Below are 22,383 nucleotides of genomic sequence, written 5' to 3' on the forward strand. Positions count from 1 at the left end.
ATGCTCGTTCTCACAGTGGACTGGCTTTGAAATAGCAGTCATGCCATGACAGGAAGTTCTTTATTATTCCCTTCAAACAAATAAGGAAGTCTAGGATCAGATCGTTTGGGTTTCATAGCAAAGAGCTTTCCTGTTAAAATCCTTTCAACCTGGGAATCCACTCGAGTGAGGAGACATGGCTTTTAAAGGGTTGCTGTGGACTTCACTAACACTAGCAACATGCATTCCTGTAACTTAATCACATTATGTATTAGTTCAGAATCGTGTGTGTGCATCCTAGACAGTACAAAATGTCTTGAAAAGAGAATTTTACATGTTTTTGCCTAAGGGGAGAAAGACAATGTGTTCAGCTAAACTTTCTTTGCCTCGGGTCTCTGTTCTTGTTTCCCTGCACGGCTATGTTTCACTACATGACAGCTCTCCAAACACTGAATGTGATTAAGGCATGATCCTGGTAGCGTGAGACTCAGAGCTCTGTCCAAAGATAGTCTTCCAATCTAAAGGCTCACATTCTTCTCTGTATTAAAGCAGACACCGTGAAATTGTCAGCTGAAGGAGGACAGTGTGCGTAAATAAGAGACATGAGCTGTGCTCTGGTGATCCAGCAGGATTTTCTGATTTTAGAAGCTTAAAAAAATAAAAAACAAACATGAAACAGCAAACATATTTCATAATTTCATATCCTTTTGTTTGTCTGTTATATTTGTATGGAAGAATTACTTGTGGAAACTGTGTTGTAGTCTGTATAAAGTATTGTGTAAATTTTCAGATTTTTGTGCCACAGTTGTGATTAAATAACAAGCCTGTTGGCTTTAAAAAACAAAAGACACAGAACACAAGTGGAACTGATGTCTGCACCCTCTGTGCTCTGCAAAAGGCACCAATTCAGAAGCTGTGGACCATAAACTCATAAAATAAATGGTTGTATGTTAAGCTGAAAGGCTGAATGAAGACCCATCATAAATTACTGAGCGTAGACAACCTTTGGCTCACTGTAGCTTACAACAGATGTTTCCATTTATAAATATGTTTTCTAAACACAGAGAGATGGCATATTTGTGAAGCTATTTTTACCTCATGATCAAATGCTAGATAATCAACAGACCTGGGCATTGTACGGCCCACGGGCCACATCCGGCCCTTTACTTGTCCCTGATTTGCCCATGTAAGGTCAATGGGAAATAAGGATTCAAGCATAAATGAGTATAGATCATCCAGTTTGTCCCATTTCACCCATCAAACACTCTTTGATAAACTTCCTACCACAGAACGGATTACAGTTTCTTTTTGTTTTTTGTTTTTACAGTTTTGTAGGAAATCACAATACAACTTTAGTGGTTTTATTTTGAAGGTGACTCCTATTTTTTTTTTTTTTTTAATTTATGTACGTATATATATATATGCAAGCGAATGCAGCTTCACAGTAAATGCATTGGAGCAGACTTTGAGAGATGAGTTTGCTAGCCCCAAATAATGTCAGCCCACATAAAAAAAACACACTTTTTAACAGACTTCTAAGTATTTATTTACTGAAGTCAGAGGTAAAGCCGTGGGCTTAGTTTGTGGAGAGCAAATTGCTGTGCTTAAGGATTACAGTTTGAATTGCCATTACGAGACTAAACAAGCAGAGGAGGACAAGAAGGTGACTGATGTAGAGCGGGAATAGACATCTGAACCTTTGCTAACAAAGCTTTACACGGTCAAGTCCAGTGACCAGTTAATGCCCTTGTTTAAGCCCAAAACAGACTAGCTTTCTCCCACTCAACAAGAAAAAAGAAAAAAAACAAAACAAAAAACTACAGATGAAGTCATTAATCTGTGACAATAGGACTAGATTATAGTTTTATGCTCAAAACAACAACAACAAGTTAACAGACTGCTGTATTTGACCCGGAAATCAGCCTGGTTGTTACTGTAAGTGTCAATGTGTACATCAGATGAGGCCAGGCACCAGCAAAAGAGCGACTTCCTGGCATAGTTCCTGCTGAGCCGGGCCAACCTGCCAGACCTCGCAACTCCACAATAGACCATACAGCCAACAACTTAATGACTTTTATAGAAAGAATCAAAGCTAATGAACAGTGGGATGCTGTGTGTTTAGTTCAGCCTGTTATGTGAGAGAGTTTGTGTCTTCTCCTTTTTGTGTTCTCAGAAAACAACTAATGACATGGACGGTTTTGTTTTACAGCAAATTCTTTGCTCCGTTAGTCTGAAGTTTTGTTTTGGGAAACTGATTGCTCTCACAGGATAGGTGCATAAACAGCTGTGATCACCTCTTGCTTTCCCACCTGTTAAGTCAAGCATTATCTTGAGGTTTGCGGTAAATCTGGATCTTGTGATGTTGACTTAGTCTGACAACCATAAACTCAGAGGACCCTTATGTAATCACCTGAGGTTAGAGCATTTCTCCTTATCATTAACCAGTGTGTGGACTTTCTCAAAGTCCTGTTTTCCTCTTGCTAAGTGAGTGCTTTCTTAATGTTTAACCTGGCAGCACACATAATCAATTTAAACCCGAAAAATCATAAATTTTGTAATACTTGAAAGTTATACAAAACAAACAAAAAACTCTGTGTGTGTGTGTGTGTGTGTGTGTGTGTGTGTGTGTGTGTAAGTGTGTATATATATATATATATATATATATATATATATATATATATATATATATATATATATATATATATATATATATATATATATATATATATATATAAATAAATTATATAAAATGTGGTGTATGTGTTTTGCAGCAGCTGTTGGAGAGACTGTATAGTTTATTGTCATGGCTTCCTGCATTTGCCTCCTAAGCGGGAAGCAAAGTGCCCTCTAAGCAGAATCTCTGTCCATTTCCATGAGTAAGCAGCTAACCCCATCAACCCAGGAGAGGCCGCAAACCAAAAGCCAGATGAAGGGTCGGCAGAAGCTTAGCAGCAAGGGGTGTGGTGGGCTTTGGAGGGAATGAGGAAGTGGAAGGGATAGTTTTCCTTTAATAGTTGTGATTTAAAAAAAAAAAAAAAAAAGTTACGTTAAACTGTTTTTCCAGAGCCTGGAGGGAATGTGGGAAGTCAGATTTGAGTTGAAAGAAGAAAAGGTATTTGAGCTATGCTTGTGACATATCAGAAATAACAGATATTTCTGTTACACGGGACACTTCTGTGGAAATGCAGGCTGTGCTCTCCTCTAAAGTCTCTTCTCTCCATTACTCTGCCGCTCCCCTGATACTCCCCCAAATGCCAAAACAACACGAGGCATAAATAATTCATGCTGAACTCTACTCTACAGAGTGAGTGAGACAGAGAGCGTTTATTGTAGAGTGTGTATATGTGTACCAGTCTGATACTGGCTGTGTGTGTGTGTGAGGTTTGTAACAGTGGAGAGCGTCCCTGTCACGTTACAGTGACTGTGCAGTGAGGCAAACATCATAATGACTGTGATGCTGAAGATGAAATCAAGCTGTTAGGAGACTTTTCTTCTCAACAGGTATTTTGCAGTCAACACTTTTTCATCTTGTGGGCAACTCAGGCCAAAAAAAGCATAAAGAAATATACACATGTGGCCACTTTATTAGGTATACCTTTTTAGTACCAGTTTGAACCCCATTTTTGCCTTTTGAACTGCCTTAATCCCTCGTGGCATAGATTCAACAAGGTGCTCCATATTGATGTGATAGTATCGCACAGTTGCTGTAGATTTGTTGCCAGCACATCCATTTTTGCCAAGAGAACTGCCACTTGCTGTACCCTAGGGATGGTTGTGCGGGGAAACCCCAGTAGATCAGCAGTTTCTAAAATACTCATACCAGCCTCTCTGGCACTCGCAGCCGTGTCAAGTTCAAAGTCAATTAAATCACCTTTCTTCCCCATTCTGATGCTCGGTTTGAGCTTCAGTAGGTCACCGCGACCATCTGTACATGCACTGAGTTGCAGCCATGTGATTGATTAGAGTCCATTTTTAAAATGAGAGTTCTTGAATTCCAGGCACAAATAAGGACAGAAATGGAAAGATTTAGTGCAATGTGGGCATGAACATGTAGTAGATGGACAATAATGGGTGTAATTTTGCTGAATTATAATGAAAAATATAATGAAATACGGGGTAAGAAATAGATGTTTTATTTTCTGTTTCTGATGAGTAAATTTGATTGGCTGTAATTTCTGTGGTTAGAAACAGAATCTCTTATGACTGTCAGCTGATTGATTAATTATATCAGGTGGTATTTAGGAAGTGTGCATTTTTTGGAAGGCAACAAATTTCATATTTTCTCTTCATTTTTAACCATTAAATTAATCGTTATATGGAAAATGATTTTGTTTGTGGAATTAATGAGTCAATGGAAAAACATGAAAAGTACAGTTTGGTATGTGAATGAGAAATGAAAACAAATATTACAAAGATGGAAGGAGAGGATTAGATCACTCGGGTGAACTTAAAAACAAGAAATGAGGAAATGTGTTGTTTGAAAGTTGCTCTTACAACAGTTTTGTCTGCAGTCAGTGGAAGCGGTCGTTGCATGACCTAGTGATGTCACAGAGAGCAGTATGAATATGAAAACATTCAGCCCTGCTTTGCACCCAGTTTTTTTTTTTTTAAAGTTAAGAATATTTAAATTAGCTTTTTTTCTGTAAAAAAAAAAAAAAACCTCAGTGTGATACATGTTAATGTTTTCTTTTTTTGCCAAACTTTGAGAGAGAACGGCTGATGCATCAGTAATAAACATGAGACAATACTTTCTAATCAAGGCCACTTTGTGAATCCCCCCCCCCCCCCCCTTTTTTTAAGCTTTTATTGTGTCATTTCACACTGTTTTTGCCCCCATTGTGAAGAAAAGATCTTAAATTACCAACACTGGCAAAGCAGTATCTGGCTGGCTACAGCTTGACCCTTAATTGCAGGGTTTGAGTTGTGGCTCTTGTGGCCTCTTCAGATGGCTTCTGTTACAAACCAGGCGTACTTGAACTCTACTCATAGTCAGTGTATGCCTGGAGTCGATGATTCAGCTTGATCACAAAGGAAAGCATAAGCAGATTCCCAGTAAAGAACACATGTATTTGTGCATTATTGGTGTATTAGTGTTGCTGCAAAGGCAGGCAGCTCTCTGTGCAGCCTTCCTGGCACAGAGCTGAATGGGTGGAGGAGTGTTTTAGGGTAGAACATGATGAGAATCAACAGAAATTTGTTGAGGATTAAGCAATGCTGTGACAAAGCTCGCTTCTCACAGCGTTAGCCTTTCTCTTTCACTATGAGACAAGAGGGCCGTGTTTGAGAGCAGAAACTAAACTCTGCACTGGTATGCCTCTCAAGATCAGTAATATTACAAAATCCAAGGAAAACTTTTGCACAAATAACAGAGACGTGGATGTCCTCTTTCTGCTGTGATGCTTCGATTGTCTGCCAGGGAAAGCTGGGGCCCGCACACTCGGTCTTGGCTTTCTGTAGGCAGCGTGGTGTGTATGGCTCTATTCAAAATGGTTACTGTTTGAATAGGCTGGGGGAGTTTGAGCGAGGGGATGCAAATTGTTGATATGGAAAAGGGGAAAAAAAAAAAAAAAATCAGTGAAAAGGCCCAGTGTTTGTTTTGATTCACTTGTTAAGTCTATTGGTAGTTGGGTGTATGAATGTGTGCTCCTATGACTTTAAATATCAGCATTTGTTATGCAGATGCAAACTGGATTCACAATGAACACTAATATCATCTCTGACTGTGCTTTAAGCATAGCTTACCTACAGATAACTTTATTTTCCTCTGGATTTTGGGTCATGTCAGTTTTTTCTATAAAGTCTAGGAATTTAAGTTTGAATGTGTAATGATAAAGCTTTCATCTGTTTTATTCACTCTTCATTAGACAGGCTGTTTCCTCCTCCTTCCTGTGATTTTTTTTTTTTGTTGTTTTTTTTTCCCCATCAGCTACACACACATAAACACATTAAAGCTGTGGTGTTATGACAGAGCTGCGAGAACCTTTTACAAGCCTCGAAAGCACGACTGGTATTGTTTTCACCTTAAATGTAGGCAGAGTTCAAAGATGGGTGTGGCGTAGCTGCTGACGCAATCCCATCGGAAGACGACTCTGTTCCTAAGAGCAAATGGCTTCAAGCTAAGAATTATAAACCATTACCATAGCTTGTTTTTTGTTTTTTGTTTTTTCCCAGTCTAGGTCATAAAATAAGCTTGGTTACATGGCAGTGACCCCAATCCCATTCCCAGAATAGGCTCCCATCTCACTATTTACCCTTTTCTAACCATAGAGCGGCTTTTCTTGAGAACTGGTAGACATGAAGTCAGAGGGTCTGTGGGAAACTTGGTAAAAGGCTCCTCAGATGGGTCGGTGTGTAACGCTTGGCTCACTGTAGCGAAACACCTTGTTTATTTAACTCAGAACAGGTTTCAGCAGAGATTTCCTGTTGCTAGCTTTCTGGCTTTTGGGTGGGTGATGAAAGGAAAAAAACTCCCTCATCGTGAGAGTCTAGTAGAAAAACTTTTAGTGTTTCAAGAAGCAGGAGATTAAATGACACAATCATATTCAGATTGTGATATTAATTATCAATGGACTCTCTATTGTGACTTGCAACAGGTGCTGGAGAGTTTTAAGATCATGGACTACAGTCTTTTGCTGGGTGTACACGTCCTGGACCACAGAGAGGGGGGTGAGCAGGGCCAGGCCGGGTGTGACGGGAGGAGACCCGTGGCTCAGAGGGTGCTCTACTCCACTGCCATGGAGTCCATCCAAGGAGACGGCAAGGCTGCTGAAGCCCTCACCACTGATGACACGTGAGTTTGCTTAGCTTTGGGCAGGACACACACACACACACATTATGCACACGCACACCTCCTCTGTTTGTCTCTTGATCTCCACTTTTTCTCTCGCAGACAGTTATACAACTCAAACCTTACATGGAACGCTCACACACACACACAGTCGAGCTCTCACATAACCATAGCTACAAAAATACAAACACAGCCACTGTTCTGCATATTTACAGCAACACACACACACATGAATGTAAATACTGCAAGAGCCTCTTTTACAAACACTCGTAAAAGTGCAGAGGCACATTGAGTTTATTTGAGCAGCAGCTGTTTTCTAAATTCTGATGTGTTTTTGCTCCATTTTAGGATGGGCGGCATCCCTGCCAGGACACACAAAGATGAAAAGCTGCTCATCTACCTGGGTATCATAGATATTCTACAGTCATACAGGTACTGATGCCTATGAAGCTGAAATAAACACCAGCTCTACTGCATTTTCTAATTATTTCTAGAAATAAAGAGATTTATCTGTTATCTTCTTGTGCAATAAAATCTTTTGAGATCCGACTGTTCGATCTGCAGAACTGGAGGGCATGTCTGTAGGAATGCCTTCATTTTGGATCAGTTACCAATGAAATGCATAATAATCTTAGAGCAGCTGCTTTAATTGCTGCTATACCTGCAGCGTTATGTTGAATTATCCAACCGTTGCCAATGGAAAGAGCTACACTTTACCACATTTAAGGCTTTTTCTCTGCCCAGCATGCTTTAAGTGGACATGGTGGTTTGTTAGTCTTCTTTATCCACACATTGATTTTTGTGTGTGTATGTAGTAACAGAGAGGGAAGCCTTTTTGGTTCATAGGCTTTTAAAACTTGTGGTGATTTAAAAGCATCACATAAATCTTTGTCAACCTAGTTGGCATCAGACGCTCAGTGTCAGTGAGGTCATGAATGATGAAAAGGTTGTGTACCTCCTCTTTCTTAAAGGCTAATTGTTGCTTAACCTATGGGCAAAACTTTAGGTTAAGCAACAATTTGTGCTACACCCAGAAGGAAAAGGGGAAGGTTTGATCCAGCATAAAGGGGAAGTTGTTATATAAGCAGACACGTTTGTGACAAGGCCTCTTTTTGTTGTGTTTCTTTCCAGGTTCATTAAAAAGTTGGAGCACTCGTGGAAAGCCCTGGTGTACGATGGTGTAAGTTAATAGCCTGCTCAAATCTGACGGAGCAGCTTTTATGAATGAGCCTTTTATTTCATTACATCCTCTTCAAGTCTAACAGTGGCTCTCCAATAAAAGCCTGACTTCTTTTTTTTCCACCCTTTCTCATTTGTTCTCAGGACTCTGTCTCGGTCCACCGACCCGGGTTTTATGCAAGCCGCTTCCTGAAATTCATGAGCACACGGGTCTTCAGGAAGACTCAGCGTAAGTCTGCTGACTGATTGCAGTCATATGTGTGAAGGTACAGAAGGAAATGTAATGTGGAAAGCTGGAACGCTGATAAGGAGAATGAAACTGTAGGCAGGGCTTTTTCTTATGAATTACTGGGCATTTGGGTGTCTCCTAAATGTCTTCGCCTTGTATTTTCTCCCCCTCTCTTTCCTTTTATTGTCCTCTAGATTCGGCTGTTGGATAAATCTTTGAAGCACATGATCTATAAAGTCCTTAGATATATATAAAACTGTAATTGCTTTATCATAAGCATCTGTTCTCAGTGTCCTGGGTGTGGCTGTAGGTGAAACCAGAAAGCGGTTTTGGAACAGCAAATATAGTAACAAATGTTATGTAACTATGCAGGACCCCCTGTGGAAATAAATATGGCTGAGACACTGATTTGCGGATTTAGCCATACTGTTAACCATTGCCAAGTCCTGACAGAGGGAGATGACAGGAAAGGACTTTATTTCGCACCCATCTCGGGAGGCGGAATAAGGGTGGCTTAGGGGGCATTTGTGTCAACGTCATTGTGCATTATAACAGTTTAATAACTGCTAATTTTGGAAGCAGAGCATTGAAGTTTCCATGTGTGAACATTGCTTCAGTCAGGATAACCGTCTCTTTGATTTATCTCCTCCCAATTATTGCAGTTATTGTCTCCCTTGCCTCTATGTCCCTGAATGTCTGATTGCGGTCCTTTCCCTGATTCATGTGCTCTTTCTTTCTTTCTTTTTTTTTTTTTTGGCTCCGCAGCAATTCGATTCTCCCCTTCAAAGAGGACCCGCTCTTCCATCCCTGCTCTGAAGTCGTCCTCACAGGAGATCCTTTCATCGCAGGCGGATGAGAGGAACGAGGACAGGAGGGACCGACTGGTAGGAGCACGCAGCCTCGCCAGCCTAGATGGACAAGGTACACAAAACGAAAGGTTTTCACCAAAATTTCACTCTGACAGTGACAACAGTTTACAGGTCGCTGCGACTCACTTCCATATATTTTGACAGATTAGCTTATGTGCCATGTTTGAAAGCATTCTGTCCGGACTATAAATGAGGTTGTTTTGAAACTGAAAACCAGAATGATTGATGCCATCATAAAACATTTGACATTTTACTTTAATCCCAGCCACGTCTGCCTACTAATCCGCCATGTCAAGCTTTGGTTGTTTTCTAGTCTTTTTGTGGCTTATTAAAGCTTTTTAGAAACACTTGAGGCCCATAAAGAGCCACTTCCACTCAGCCATAAAAATGTTGTCCTCTCAGCACTTCCCAAGATGAGGAAGTGGTTGATGTATTGTTTGGCTTTGATGGAAATAAACAGAGGCTACCTTCCTATTAGCAATACACCAGTTACAGTATTTGTGTACAAAGTGTGTATAAAACATGTTTAGCGTGAGTGTCCCCCTTCCTTTTTAATCCACACGTGATGATCTTTTGTGTTTGATAAGACGAGTTATTAGCCAATGACACACCAGAAGAAATCTGGGTGTGGAGTAGAAAGATAAGTCATGGGGTCATTTGTCCTCTTTTTTTTAATTGAGTCACGCCTCAGCTGTATCTCCAGTTATGGTGCAACAAACTATAAATCAGTCTGGATTGTTAAACTTCCTGACTCGCTCTTGTGGTTACTGAATCGGTCTCAAGGAGGGTAGGAAATCAGTTTTGCTGTAACGTGAGTGGCTAATATGGAGAAATAGTCAGTTTTATTGGAACCATCTAATCAATTGAGTTAAGCTGTGATTCCCTGCCTTGTGTCGGTCATTAGGTTATGATGTCCGCAAAGAAAAACACGGCAGAATTACAGGAAAAAAAATAACTCGCTTTGCTTTTCTCAAATCAATCATGCAGTATCAGATTTAGATTTTATTCAATGCAGCTTCCAGAAAATCCCTCCTTTTAAGTACACAGTTTAGTGTCCTTATCAAGATGCTATGGGAAAAGTCGTAAAATGTGTGGGATCACTCGTCAGTAGAGGTCAAAGTGCCCTACCTGGGTTATGGAGTCTGAATGCAAGAGTTTTTATTGTTATGTTGTTTTATGGTTTGCTCTCTCTCTGTGCTCTTCTTTGGCCTTAACATCAACCTGTCGTGGCAGGTGGCAGCCCCATCCTGAGCTCTTCCTGTCACGTGACAAGTGTTTACTTCATAGGTGATCGCTGAATCGCTAGGCTTTTCTCTGTGTAGGGTCTTTCCCATCAATATAAAGCACCTCGAGATGACAGTTTGTGTTCATTGGCACCATATGAGTAAAACTGAACTGAGTTGAATGCAGGGCATGGAGCAACTTGTGTTTGTAATTATTTGTTTTTTTTTTCTGTCCAGCTGTGTTCGGGTCATATCTGCGTCCTGATATTGTCCCAGCCAACCCATCCTTCTACGAGGGCTCCTCCATGGGAACCATCTCCTCCTCCTCCATCTTTGTAAACGTGGAAAGCCAAACAGAAGACAGGTACAGTGTCTTTGTTTTCCTTTTCTTTTCTTTTTTTCTTTTGGAGTCGATCAGTCGATCATTGATGTCATTACAAAACACCATGAGGAAGAGAAGGAAGTCACGCCCTAAGTCACGTGTGCGCACACATGCATTATTGTTACCTGTGCAGTAATGTCACATGGTGACGTGCATCATGGAGCAAGTGACCCTGCTGGTTTTTCTAAATGCATTCAGCACACGTGCACACTTCCTATAAAACATATGGGCCAGGATGTGTGATGTGATAGCGGTCGCCGACCCAGGATAGATAAAAATGCTCCACAAGGACTGCACAAGTCTTCCTAGGAAAAGATTTATTTGACTGAACTCTTGGCAGGAAAAGCTTTGGATGGCTTGACCAGCAGCACTTAAAGTGCCACTTTATTGAATGATTTTAATAGCACAGTGTTGACTAATCATTGAAGCCCTAATTTATAATATAATCAAAGTGTTACATTAACAGGTTACATTATGTCTTTAACACGCTTTCTTTTTCCACACTACGACTGAGGAAAGCTTTATTTCCATCCTGCTAGAAGCCTCTAAGCACCTCATCCTCTGCCCTTTGTGCTTTTTTTTTTTCTTCCACCTTTCAATACTCCTCCTGTCCAACAGTGTCGAGTTCAGCTTGCTTTCTGAGGCTGCTTTGTGTGACTTGCCTGGTCTTGTCCCTTCATCAGTCACCTGCTGCTGCCCTGACATTGTTCTGTCAACTGTTTTCATAAATATTTAAACAGCAGCTTTGACACACTCTTACTCTGTGCCATTACGCTGCACAAATATGGTGACAAAAGAGGACAAACGGCACTGTGGAGACTGTATATCATCCAACAATAATCCCTGTCTGACAGCCGGTCTGCCTTTTATTACAGTAACACACTTTTGATATGTCAGGTTATATTTTTTTAATAAAGCAGTAGCTCATCTGTATGTCTCTATATCATCGATCATCTTTGCAACTACAGCACTATGCTGCTCTCTCTCTCTCTAGTCAGATTTCTCAGAGCTCCTAGCATAGTGTGTGATATGTTAGAAAAGAGTAAACACACGTTGCTGATTTTATGGGGGGAGTTGCCTGATGGAGGAGAAAACGTTCTCCTGTTGCCCCCTAGTGGTTAAAAAACGGCTGCAAACAAAAGTGGGATAAACTTTTTACTCCTGATAGTCCAGCTACATTCAGATCCATGTCTGATTCATACATGGATTCAGCCTCATAGCACTCATCATTAGAGTACATTTATACACTTCTAGATTTATGCTTTTGGATCTATTTTTAATACTTTTTTTTTGTCCCCATTTTCCCCTTGCCCAGTTCAATTACTAGAAGTTACTGTCAATTTGTATTGGCTGCACTGCTGCATTGTAGTTGGACCTCATTCATCTCGAGATTTTAATAACCTCCAACATGAGTCTGTACTTCCCAACACCAGACAGGTTTCACTGTCCTTTTTACGTCAGAGTCTGCAATAAGTCTCTGGTTTGTTTCTTGAAAATATGTTTTTCAGTCAGTTTTCCAGCACTGTTTACACAGCTGCTCTACTGTAACTGGCTTTGACGCAGACATAAAGCCCTCAGGCCCGTCTACAAGTTAACGTGCAACCGTGTCTTTCAGAGATGACGTTGCATCCAGCTCCACGTTCACCCTGGAGGACAGTGCCATCTGCCTTACTTCAGAGCAGAGCACCATGGATGTGGACATAGATCGTGATGATGGATCCGTTCTTGACGTCTACCTGGTGAGTTCATTTTATTTCAGGTCATTCTTGTTTAAATATTTGCTATCAGTGATTCATAAAGCAGGCCTTAGCGGGATATACTGACTTATTCTCTTTGTTTTACAGTGAAAGGAGCAGCTTTACAAACATTCATTTCCTTCTGCCAAGCATAAGACAATCGCCACACCCCATTGGACAGGCCAGGCTGGCGTATGAGTCCACTTTCAGTGCTGCTAGATCCATGTTGCCACTTGTGTTTGCCAACACATTAAAAAGAAACACTGAGATTCCCCCTGGTTGTTGGACTAAAAGATGCAGCGATGGACATGTGCAAGGAACCATATGACATACTGTGTAACGTGCTGAACATTAGACTGAGCTTTCAGAGCATGCATCAATGCAGCACCATTAGGTTTTATATGTGTACTGTTTTCAAGGCCTACCAAACAACTGCTATATATTTGAGGAGAAGGTAGATACACACCACACATGTGTTTTAGATGTTCTTTTTTTCCTGCTGTTCAGAAAGACCTGAAGGACACTTTAATGATTTGCGACTGCCTTAGTTGCTGATAAAATGAGAAATGTTTACACTGAATTTATGATGGCATCTTTGTCCCTGATGAAGAGGGACCCGACAGTGTCGTACGAAGGATACGAGTCGGTTTGTGGCCACATTCAACCCGTATAAGGAAGGACTCCTATGACTCGATAATGAAGCTACCGAGGCCAAACACAGGCTGTGATCGAGTTAAAGTGCCCAGCTCTTCCTAACTCTGCTGCCCTGAGAGAAGCGTGACGCTCCAGCAGAGAGCAAGCCGTAAGTGAGGTGAGCAAAGACAGTACGTGAACCTCGGATGAAGTACGGGGCAGGAGGACAAGACAGTTTTGACATGTTATGATTTCTCTGAGGACACTGCTTTGGGCAGGTGGACTACCTGACATAAGCACAGACGTGTGAACATGCACTTTTTTTTTAATAATTCGAATGCACACTTGTTTGTCATTGACACTACATGTACAAAGACAATGAACGAACACTGTAGTTTTTTTTTTTTTTTTTTTTTTTTTTGACGTGGAACTAGTTTTGTGAGGTTTGCGTCATGACTGAAGACTTTTACTCAGGATATCCTTTGATAATAAGTATGTCCTCTTTAAGTTCAAGTTCTGAGACATGCATTCTGCATTTGGAGGCAGTCTGATATCTCTCCATCAAAATCATATCCAGCTATAAATGTTTGAACTTCACGATCACGTCAGTTGAGACCATAATTTATTATGTAAATCCCAATATTTTACCATTTGCTGAAAATATACTTTCATCGCTGAATGTATAGACAATGCATATTTATATAAAGAAGAGACTCCTATAAATAAACCTTTAAAATTCAGTGTCTGCCTTTTGAATGTTCCAAGCATTTAATGTAATAATCTTGCATATCATAGCTGTGGATGTTTAGATTAATTGTTACTATTGTGAACTTTTATTTATTGAGAGCATATTAGACCCAGAAAGGCAGCATTAGCCTGCATGTTTTTCCAGGGAGTCTTGATCTGCCCCTCATTTTTTGATATTTTGCTTCCAAGGAGCCAGACTTTCTTGTAATTTTTAAAGTGGTCTTTACATTTTTCTTTGGACATAGGCTGCTTTTTCACTCATTTTCATTCCAGTCATTGTACCTGACCATTTTCAAGGGATTCTCTTTTTTTTAAACACTTACCTATAAATCATCAATCATAAAAAAAAAAGCACCTAAGGAATAAAGCAGTGTTGTGTCCATATATTACACATAAAAACACATTTTTTTTTCCCATTTCTACTGCATTTACACCCCTGGGTGCATTTCAGCCAGGAGCCTTGGGGATCTTGTCAGAACTGATGGAATTATAGGACAGAACAGTGACATCAGATATTGATCCAGCATGCAATCCCATCTGACCTGACTGGCATCACATGCTATCAATCATGGATTGGCCTTGTTTTTGGTAATTTTATTTTTTTCCATCCATGCAGATCTACTGATTACAAAACTCTCAATTTTGAATGGTTTTAAACACACAGTCTAAATGAAATGCTCCTCATCAGTCACGACATATTTCCTCTGTCCATCTCTGTCATCCAATCAACTCACATTTCTCACAATTGATAATTTATTGATCATTGGAAATCTTACTGTTTTCTCTGTACAATACATTGTGTCCACGGGACAGGAGCAGGCAAGAAAGAGGAGAGTATACCACACTTCATCAGTGTTTTTGCTGTAAATATTTGTTTTCCTTCCTCTTTCATGATAGTTATTTTAGCAGCAGCAAAACAATTAGCTATAATACTAGTGATTAGCGCAAACCCCAAAAAGTTATGAAATGTGTAATCATAAGAAATGTACAAAACAATTTACAAAATAAAAAGCAAATTAGCAGTAATAGTTTGTAAACTGCTTAGGAAACTTTTGAGTTTACATACAAAATGAACCCATGACCAACAAAATGGTGACAAGCCATTATAATAGAGCTATAATAGAGATAACCGCTTATGTGTTAAATAATTACAGATTCTGTAGATGTTATGACTTTTCATGATTCTCATTCACTGTAATAAAATCAATTTAAACTCGAAAAAAAAAACCTATTATATATATATATATATATATATATATATATATATATATATATATATATATATATGACACACACACACACACACACACACACACACACACACACACACACACACACACACAATTAATTATACAAGATGTAGCTGCCAGTCAACTTGTCTTTGGGGTCCTGGTTCCCTGTTTGAATTTAGAAAAGGATGGGCTTCCCAGCAGTTTTCTCCTGGACGTAGGAGGTGAAGCGTTTGAGGAATTTGGGATATTCTCTCTTGGCCACAGGTCTGAGGATTGATGCTGGAAACCAGCCTCCTGGGTTTACTGCAGCCACACAGAGAAAAATGATCAGGAAACAGTGTGCTCTGGCTGACTTATGATAAAGCTAGTAATAATAAACCCAGAGTGATTCAATGCACAGACAGCAGCATGAGGTGCCCTCTGGCGGGATGTGGGGATTTAATATTTATGTTTTCAAATGAACTCCCTCGACCTTCCCCGCATCTTTGAGAGTAAACTCTCTCAAGATTTGTCCTGCAGCGCTGCTTAATGTAATAATCTCTTATTAGAAGCTGCCATCTGGACTGTGTCATCCTTGTGTCAGAACAGCTCTACAAATTCTGCTTAATTTAAAAAAAAAAAAAAAACTTAAAAAATTCAATTAAGTAATTCAAACTAAAGATGACATGCCAGCTACGAACAATCTTTATTTGTCACTAACTGAAGATTGTCACATTGGATCCAAATATACTGGAACTACTTGATACATAAATTCTCTTTTAGGCCCTTTTGTGACCTCCAGCTAATTCAACTATAATTTCTTTGATGGTTGGAACAACCACTTACTTTTAAACTGAATAACCTAACCATCCACCTTGCCAAGATATGCCAGCTGAAACAAACATTCAATATGTGCTTTTCTCATCTTAAGACTAGAAAATGGGCTGCTAGACTGGACAGAGGCTTTGTTTTGCTGGCTGCTGAGATCAAAACCAGATGATCTTGAGAGGTACTTACCATTGGCAACATAACTGACCCTACATAGGATGTTGTCTCTGCTGATCTCTTTATCACCCTCTGGTGGGCTGACCAGTGTTTGGCAAATCATGGCAACGTTGATTTTGGCACGAACACACTGGTTTGTGGGCTGAAAGTTTAAAGAATTAATAAAATAAATAGGCAAAAAAAGGAAGCATATCCCCCCAAATTGACACAAAACTCACTGTAGCTGAACTTACAGACTGATTGGGGTTAATATTACTCCGTTTACCCAGCAAAGCCTTGTTTAACAAGAGCATGCTTGGAAAAACATATTGAATAAACTAAATGCATACTCTGAAGTACTTGAGCTAAAGGCAACTGGACTTGTTTTTAGGTTCATGAAAACATTTCAGGTGTTATCCGAGAGGGTTCATAAGTCCTAAAGGTCCACATATTTAACCCTTGATGGGCTTGTCACATTAGGAGTGGTCCTGAGAGTTGTTGACCTACCCTGTCATCGTATGAGTCATTAATTGTCAAATGAGCCAAGCCTCTCAAAAGAGGTGAAACATCTTCACGGACCTAAAAAAGAAGTTCAGCTGCCTTTAACCCAAGTGTTTAAAACTAGGATTCAGCAATAATTTGAAGCAATCATCTTCTGAATGACTTTCTCATTCTCTGACATCATTGTGGAGGAATTTTGGCTCCTTTTTTTTTTTTTTACAACACTCTAGCTCCTTGAGGTTTGCGGGCATTTGCTTCTACACAGCTCTCTGAAGGTCCCGCCACATCAGGTTGAGGTCTGGACTTTGACTGTCACTGCAGCACCTTGATTTTTGTTTTCTTTTTGAGCCATTGTAGATTTGCTGCTGTGCTTGGGATCATTGTCCTGTTGCATGACACAGTTTCAGCCAAGCTTTCGCTGTCAGACAGATGACCTCACATTTCACTCTAGAATACTTTGGTATACAGATGAGTCGAGTCAATGACTGTTGGGTGCTCAGGTCCTGTGGCTGCAGAACAAGCCTAAATCATCACCTCTCCACCACCGTGCTGGACAGCTGGTTTGCCGTGTCCATGCTGATATGCTGTGTTTGGTTTTTTGCCAAACAGCATATCAGCAAAATAAGTACAACAAAGTTCTTGGGTATTAAAGAGGACATATCATGCTTTTAAATCCTTCCCTTTCATATGTAAATCATTGACTTGTGGTCTATATAAAGTAGAACTGCAATGCTTTGGTCTGAATTCCTCGGTATTGTGGCTCCACAGACCCCTCGTTTACACCTGTTCTTAGGTGTGCCTTAGAGCAGCTCATTTTGGGGCGGTCTCTTTAAATGTGAATGAGACATTTCACACCCCGCCCCCCTCCAGGTCGCAGAGCGTTCTTGGACTTGGACTACAAAATCGCTGCGAGAAAAAATGGCGGATTCACAAAATTGGTTAGCTGGAAGGCCATGACCTTGTTTAGCAGTTCCACAGCAAATACTGTGACGTAATAGACAAGCAAAAAGGATATAAAGATATCTACACAGCACCGGGAGAGAATAAATTTAAATTTTCTGCACTTCTAGACACTCAAAAGTACACAAAAATGTATTTAAGGGCTAAAAAGTGGATTTTTTTTATGATATGTCCCCTTTAAATGAACAATGTTTATCTTTGACCCCACTCTATTACTGATTAATAGCATCTATCTGGGTGACCTAAAAAATTAAATGAATACACAAACAGTCTGGTGCTGCCAACAACACAAAGTAAGCCTCTGAGGGTTAATCTTACAGGGGCATCGTCGTGGTCCACAGAGAAGTTGCAGACCAGCCATGTGTCTGGGTCATTTTCATTTCTTGGTGGAATCATCCTGATGGCTGACAGAAAGAGTACATCTCTCTGAGTGACGGGCCACACTGTCTAAAACACAGAAGACACATTCAGCAGGCATTCAATCAAAAACAGGCTGTGTAATCTAACTGGACTCAGTGGACTCAGCATACCTTGTGAGCCTGGTAAACAATGATGGCATTATCAGAGAGCTTTTCCACAACATGGAAATTTTCAACAGTGGCTGTGGGAGGAAGAGTTCATTGTTTTCATTATGGCATTACATAAACACACAAAGTCAAATACTTAAAATGTGATGAGACAAAATGCTGATCTTACTCTCCCAGTCCAATCGGACTGCAGTGTCCCAGAAGTAGTGGCAGACCTCATGTCCAGTTACCCCCTTGACAGCATGTGTAGCTTTAAGGGGATCCAGGATGATGCCGTTCTCCTCCACTTCTCTCCTGTATACCTGTTACAAAAAGCCGGAGATTGAATACTGTAACCGTACTTACATTTTTAATTATTCACAGCAAAGAAGAGAAATGATTGGTAAGAGTTTCTATTATCCGTATTCACCTTCATCGCCCCTTCCTCTGCTACCAGTTGCCAATTGGCATCTCCACCCTCCTCCTGGATAGAGTAAGCCATGTGATTCTGCAGAAGTTCATCCACCTAATAGTCAGATATTAATTAATTCACATGTTAGATAGTCTTTGGTGGCTTGCTTTAGTTTTTTTTCTTGCCGTTTATGAACTAAATTCAAGAAAAGGGTTTAGGATTTTATTTGTTTGTTTATTTGGTTTTAGTATCCCATCTGTTTTTGAGTCTTGTGTTTGGGTCCAATTTCTGCATAAATTACCACAGTGTGTTATAAATACAGTGTGTAGTCTGGATTCATGCCTGCCCATGCTGCAGAAGAAGAAGAGTGCTGTGAGCAAAGGAGGTGGAATGAACTAAATTCCAGTCATGCACTGATAGACCAAATTTTTGGTCTATCAGTGCAAAAAGAAGAACAATGGCTACAGGGCTGTACAGCAGAGAGAGAGAGAGAACAAAAACTGAAAGCAAAGCACAGGATAAGATCACAACCTGATAAAATAGCATTTCATATGATGATGTTGTGTAAGTTCTTAAAAATATTGTAGCAAGCAAATAATTATTTTCCGAGTGAACAGATTAAGGTCAGGCATGGCCATGTCTTCAGCACCAGGAAGAAGACCACACTGGCTCTGAGCTGACTTGTGCTGATTTGTAAAGAAATGATAAGGCAAAGAAAAGAGTAGCAATTTGTGGCCTCAAATTAAAATCAAGTAGGATGGGAATAAGGTGAAAGGCATGGTGAAAATAAAAATATGCTACACACCGTGTTGGCAAATCTGTGTGTCCCAGAACTGGAGTATTTATCACAAGAGGAAGCCAGAGGTAGTTGAATTTTCCAGGCCTTCTCTGACTGGCACTGAGGGAAACAATGGAAGAGATAAGGTGAGAAGATCAAGGAAATAGATGTAGGTTTATGCTGGACTTGTATGATGGCAGCAAGAGGTGTGACGGATGGGTTCAAGCTGGGGGTGGGATTACATGAGGAATCGGCTCTGAGACCCTTCTTGTTTCTAGTGGTGATGGATGGGCTGACAGTTGAGGTCACCTCTCCAGAGAGCCTGGAGAGGTGGAGGTATGCACTGGAGAAAAGAGGAATAAAAATCAGTAGACACAAAACAGAGCATGGATGTGAATGATAGGGAAGCAAGCGTAACAGTGAAGGGAAATCACCCCGGACGCTTGTCTCTACCCACTCCACTCTGCCCACACTCTTTTTTTCACCTCTCTTCTTCACTGTCTGCTGCTTTGGATGCTTGACCCCAGGTATTCACACTCCATACTGAATCAAGGGGTGCACTCATTGTTTTTCTCAGGACCGCACAGAATCCTGAGAATACTTTTTTCACTTGAAAATGAGTTTCACTTACGTCTATTTTTTATTATTTTCTTCCTGTGTCTACAGTACATTGTTAGGGGCCGGTGCTGTGATTTCAGACATACTATAAACAATTGATAGCTATACAATGAAGAACCACTGAAGAAGTAGTTGGATTAAATTCCATATTATATCCCAGTCCAGTGGTTATACAATCTTTTGCTTAGAAGAATTACAGCAAACTAGCTAATGTATTTGGACTGCGAAAGAAAATTAGACATTTTGTTATTGCTGTGTGGATAAACTAACAAATTGAATCAATAGTTACAGGTAAACTGTAATACAAAACATCAGAGAAATACTATGAAATGAAGAGAAACCAGACAGAAAGAAAATGAAATGAAACAAAGTGTAAAGGGAGGTACAGATAGATATTCCAGACAACACTGCCCACAAAATAAACAGGATGTGTTGTACAACCAGGACACATATGAAGAGAGACCTACTGTAACAGAATGACTGCAGGTCTGCAGAGGTATCCATCTTTGTGCCTGGTGTTTGAGCAGCTCCGTCTTCTTACTTTTTCGCGAACGCTTTGGTGAACTGTGCAATGAAGTCCGAGTACTCATTTTCTAACTTGCTCTGTGTACAAGTCTGAGTAGGTGTGTACTGCTCCTCTGAGTGTTTGCTTTGTAACCCTTTCTGTTTGTCTACTCCACATCCACAGCTAGACTTCACATACATAACCAAACACTGAAAAGTTTGAGGTAGTTTCACTCAGGTAGGCCGGAAACTCTGCCGGCTTTTTTATGTTTAAGGGGTGGAACAGAAAATACCTTCACACACACACACACAGAGAGAGAGAGAGAGAGAGGAGAGAGAGAGAGAGAGAGAGAGAGAGAGAGAGAGAGAGAGGAGAGAGAGAGAGAGAGAGAGAGAGAGAGAGAGAGAACTGGTCTGACAAGATCAGTGGATCAGGACACACACAAGGAGCTCTTAAGAGCATTCTTTTAAAGGCACAGGCCCTTCACTGATCACTAATGAACAGATTGTTTCAAGAACTCAAAATGTCTACTTGTGCATTTGCTTATTGAGCTATAGTTGTGAATGTCATATTTGACAGCAGTTTAACATTAACCAGTTTTATCTTTATGGCGGGCTCGTGGAGAGGACTGGTGAAGTCATTTTTCCTGTTTTTCTTGCTCCAGTCTCTTTTTTTTCCATTGGATCAGATATGATTTGCATTTTCAGCAGGTGTTCCTCTAAAGAGCTAAAATGTAAAATATCTTGCCAGAGGAAACTTCCATTAAGAGACCTTAACTTTTCCTCACAGAAAATACACTTTAAGAGCAGAATCACAGGAGAGCTTGATAAGATTCAGACTCAGATATTCAGAAAATAGACTTAAACAAATACCCATAAAAAAAAAAACTTCAGTAACCCAGAGAGGATCAAGAAAAAAATAAAAATGCATTTAAACCACATCCAAAGGAATAAGTACAGTAGCTGTATGTATAATATGGTACACCTACACTACAGTACTGCACAAGTCATGTCATGTGACTCATTAGTGTTACTAGGTCTCAGATGTGCATAGGGAGCAGGTGTGTTCAGTTTTGTAGTACAGCTCTCACACTCTCATACTGGTCACTGAAAGTTCCAACATGGCACCTCATGGCAAAGAACTCTCTGAGGATCTTAAAAGACGAATTGTTGCTCTACATGAAGACTGTTATATAAGCTGCACACAGACTACTTTTCATTGTGTCAAAGTGTCATTTTGTCAGTGTTGTCCCATGAAAAGATATACTTAAATATCTGCAGATATGTGAAGGGTGTACTCACTTTTGTGATACACTGTACATCTGGACCTTCAGCTGATCCATGAACTTTTCACTGTAGCCTGATTAGAAATGGTCTCAGTGGAAGGCTGGCTGTCAAGAAGCCAATCTTAAGGAAGGAAAATGGGGAGAAAAGGCTGAGGCATGCTATATTACAGAAAAACTGTACTGAAAATCAGTGATGTTGTGATGATCCTTGTCAGTATGTACAGCAGAGGTCAGGAGAGAGAACAGAAATAAAAGAGAACACAGTTGAAACCTATAACACTGAGTAGGCCTTTCTCTCCTTTTACACAGTTCTGTACAGGTAAAGTACATCTGTTCTGAAGTACAATGTACATACAGCACTTTAAACAATTTATTACCTGTCATAAAAACAAAACAAATATTTTCAAAATCTGTCAAAAACTTGCTTTGAAATAAAAAGAACTAAATGCACTGAATTTATGCTTTTTTGAGTTTCAAAGATCTGAAATTTATTGAGCAATGAAAATTTTTTTCTGTTCAGGAATGCAAGCAAATATTTGACATTTTAATTAAATAACACACTTTACTTTTTTTTATATTTTAGCATTAAAATTTTCAATTCAATTAAATTGCTTGCATACACTGGTGAATTATACATTACAGAAATATTAAAAAATTATTTTGGTAATAGTTACAGGGCAGCTGTGGTATAGACCTTATATTGGGTGGTGGTCTAATAAATTTAAGTACTGTATATAAGACAATATAGTTGACAGTAAACAAAAATATATTAAACACAGTAAATAAAATAGGTCCAATAATGGACCCCTGTGGAACACCTACTGTAAATTGATGGCAAAAGGACTTGACCTTATGCAAG

General features: G+C 39.9%; 2 protein-coding genes across 3 annotated transcripts in view; one reads left to right on the forward strand and one right to left on the reverse strand.

The window, feature by feature from the left end:
• pip5k1bb (phosphatidylinositol-4-phosphate 5-kinase, type I, beta b) overlaps window positions 1–13,728 on the forward strand; it is a 30,607-nt gene extending 16,879 nt beyond the window's left edge. Inside the window, exons 8-15 of the mRNA XM_030738377.1 lie at window positions 6,573–6,769; window positions 7,115–7,198; window positions 7,898–7,946; window positions 8,090–8,174; window positions 8,940–9,095; window positions 10,504–10,630; window positions 12,264–12,387; window positions 12,493–13,728. Coding sequence (XP_030594237.1) covers window positions 6,573–6,769; window positions 7,115–7,198; window positions 7,898–7,946; window positions 8,090–8,174; window positions 8,940–9,095; window positions 10,504–10,630; window positions 12,264–12,387; window positions 12,493–12,495 — 825 coding nt within the window. The 3' untranslated portion in view covers window positions 12,496–13,728. The remainder of the gene's footprint in view (window positions 1–6,572; window positions 6,770–7,114; window positions 7,199–7,897; window positions 7,947–8,089; window positions 8,175–8,939; window positions 9,096–10,503; window positions 10,631–12,263; window positions 12,388–12,492) is intronic.
• A 1,351-nt stretch (window positions 13,729–15,079) lies between these two features.
• On the reverse strand, window positions 15,080–20,466 carry LOC115786329 (collagen type IV alpha-3-binding protein-like). 2 transcript variants are annotated; one of them, XM_030738440.1, is made up of 8 exons: window positions 20,202–20,466; window positions 19,144–19,236; window positions 18,357–18,452; window positions 18,117–18,249; window positions 17,951–18,021; window positions 17,739–17,867; window positions 15,993–16,122; window positions 15,080–15,299 (listed from the first exon to the last, which is right to left on the reverse strand). In XM_030738440.1, exons 1-8 carry the CDS (start codon window positions 20,322–20,324, stop codon window positions 15,172–15,174), a joined length of 903 nt encoding a protein of 300 aa, XP_030594300.1. In that variant the 5' UTR covers window positions 20,325–20,466; the 3' UTR covers window positions 15,080–15,171. The 2 variants fall into 2 exon arrangements, with proteins under 2 accessions (XP_030594300.1, XP_030594302.1); XM_030738442.1 differs by lacking the exon at window positions 20,202–20,466 and adding an exon at window positions 19,359–19,454.
• Between the last annotated feature and the right edge of the window lie 1,917 nt (window positions 20,467–22,383).

Source organism: Archocentrus centrarchus, chromosome 9 (genome assembly GCF_007364275.1).
Source record: "Archocentrus centrarchus isolate MPI-CPG fArcCen1 chromosome 9, fArcCen1, whole genome shotgun sequence".
In the NCBI taxonomy this organism is placed as follows: Eukaryota; Metazoa; Chordata; class Actinopteri; order Cichliformes; family Cichlidae; genus Archocentrus; species Archocentrus centrarchus.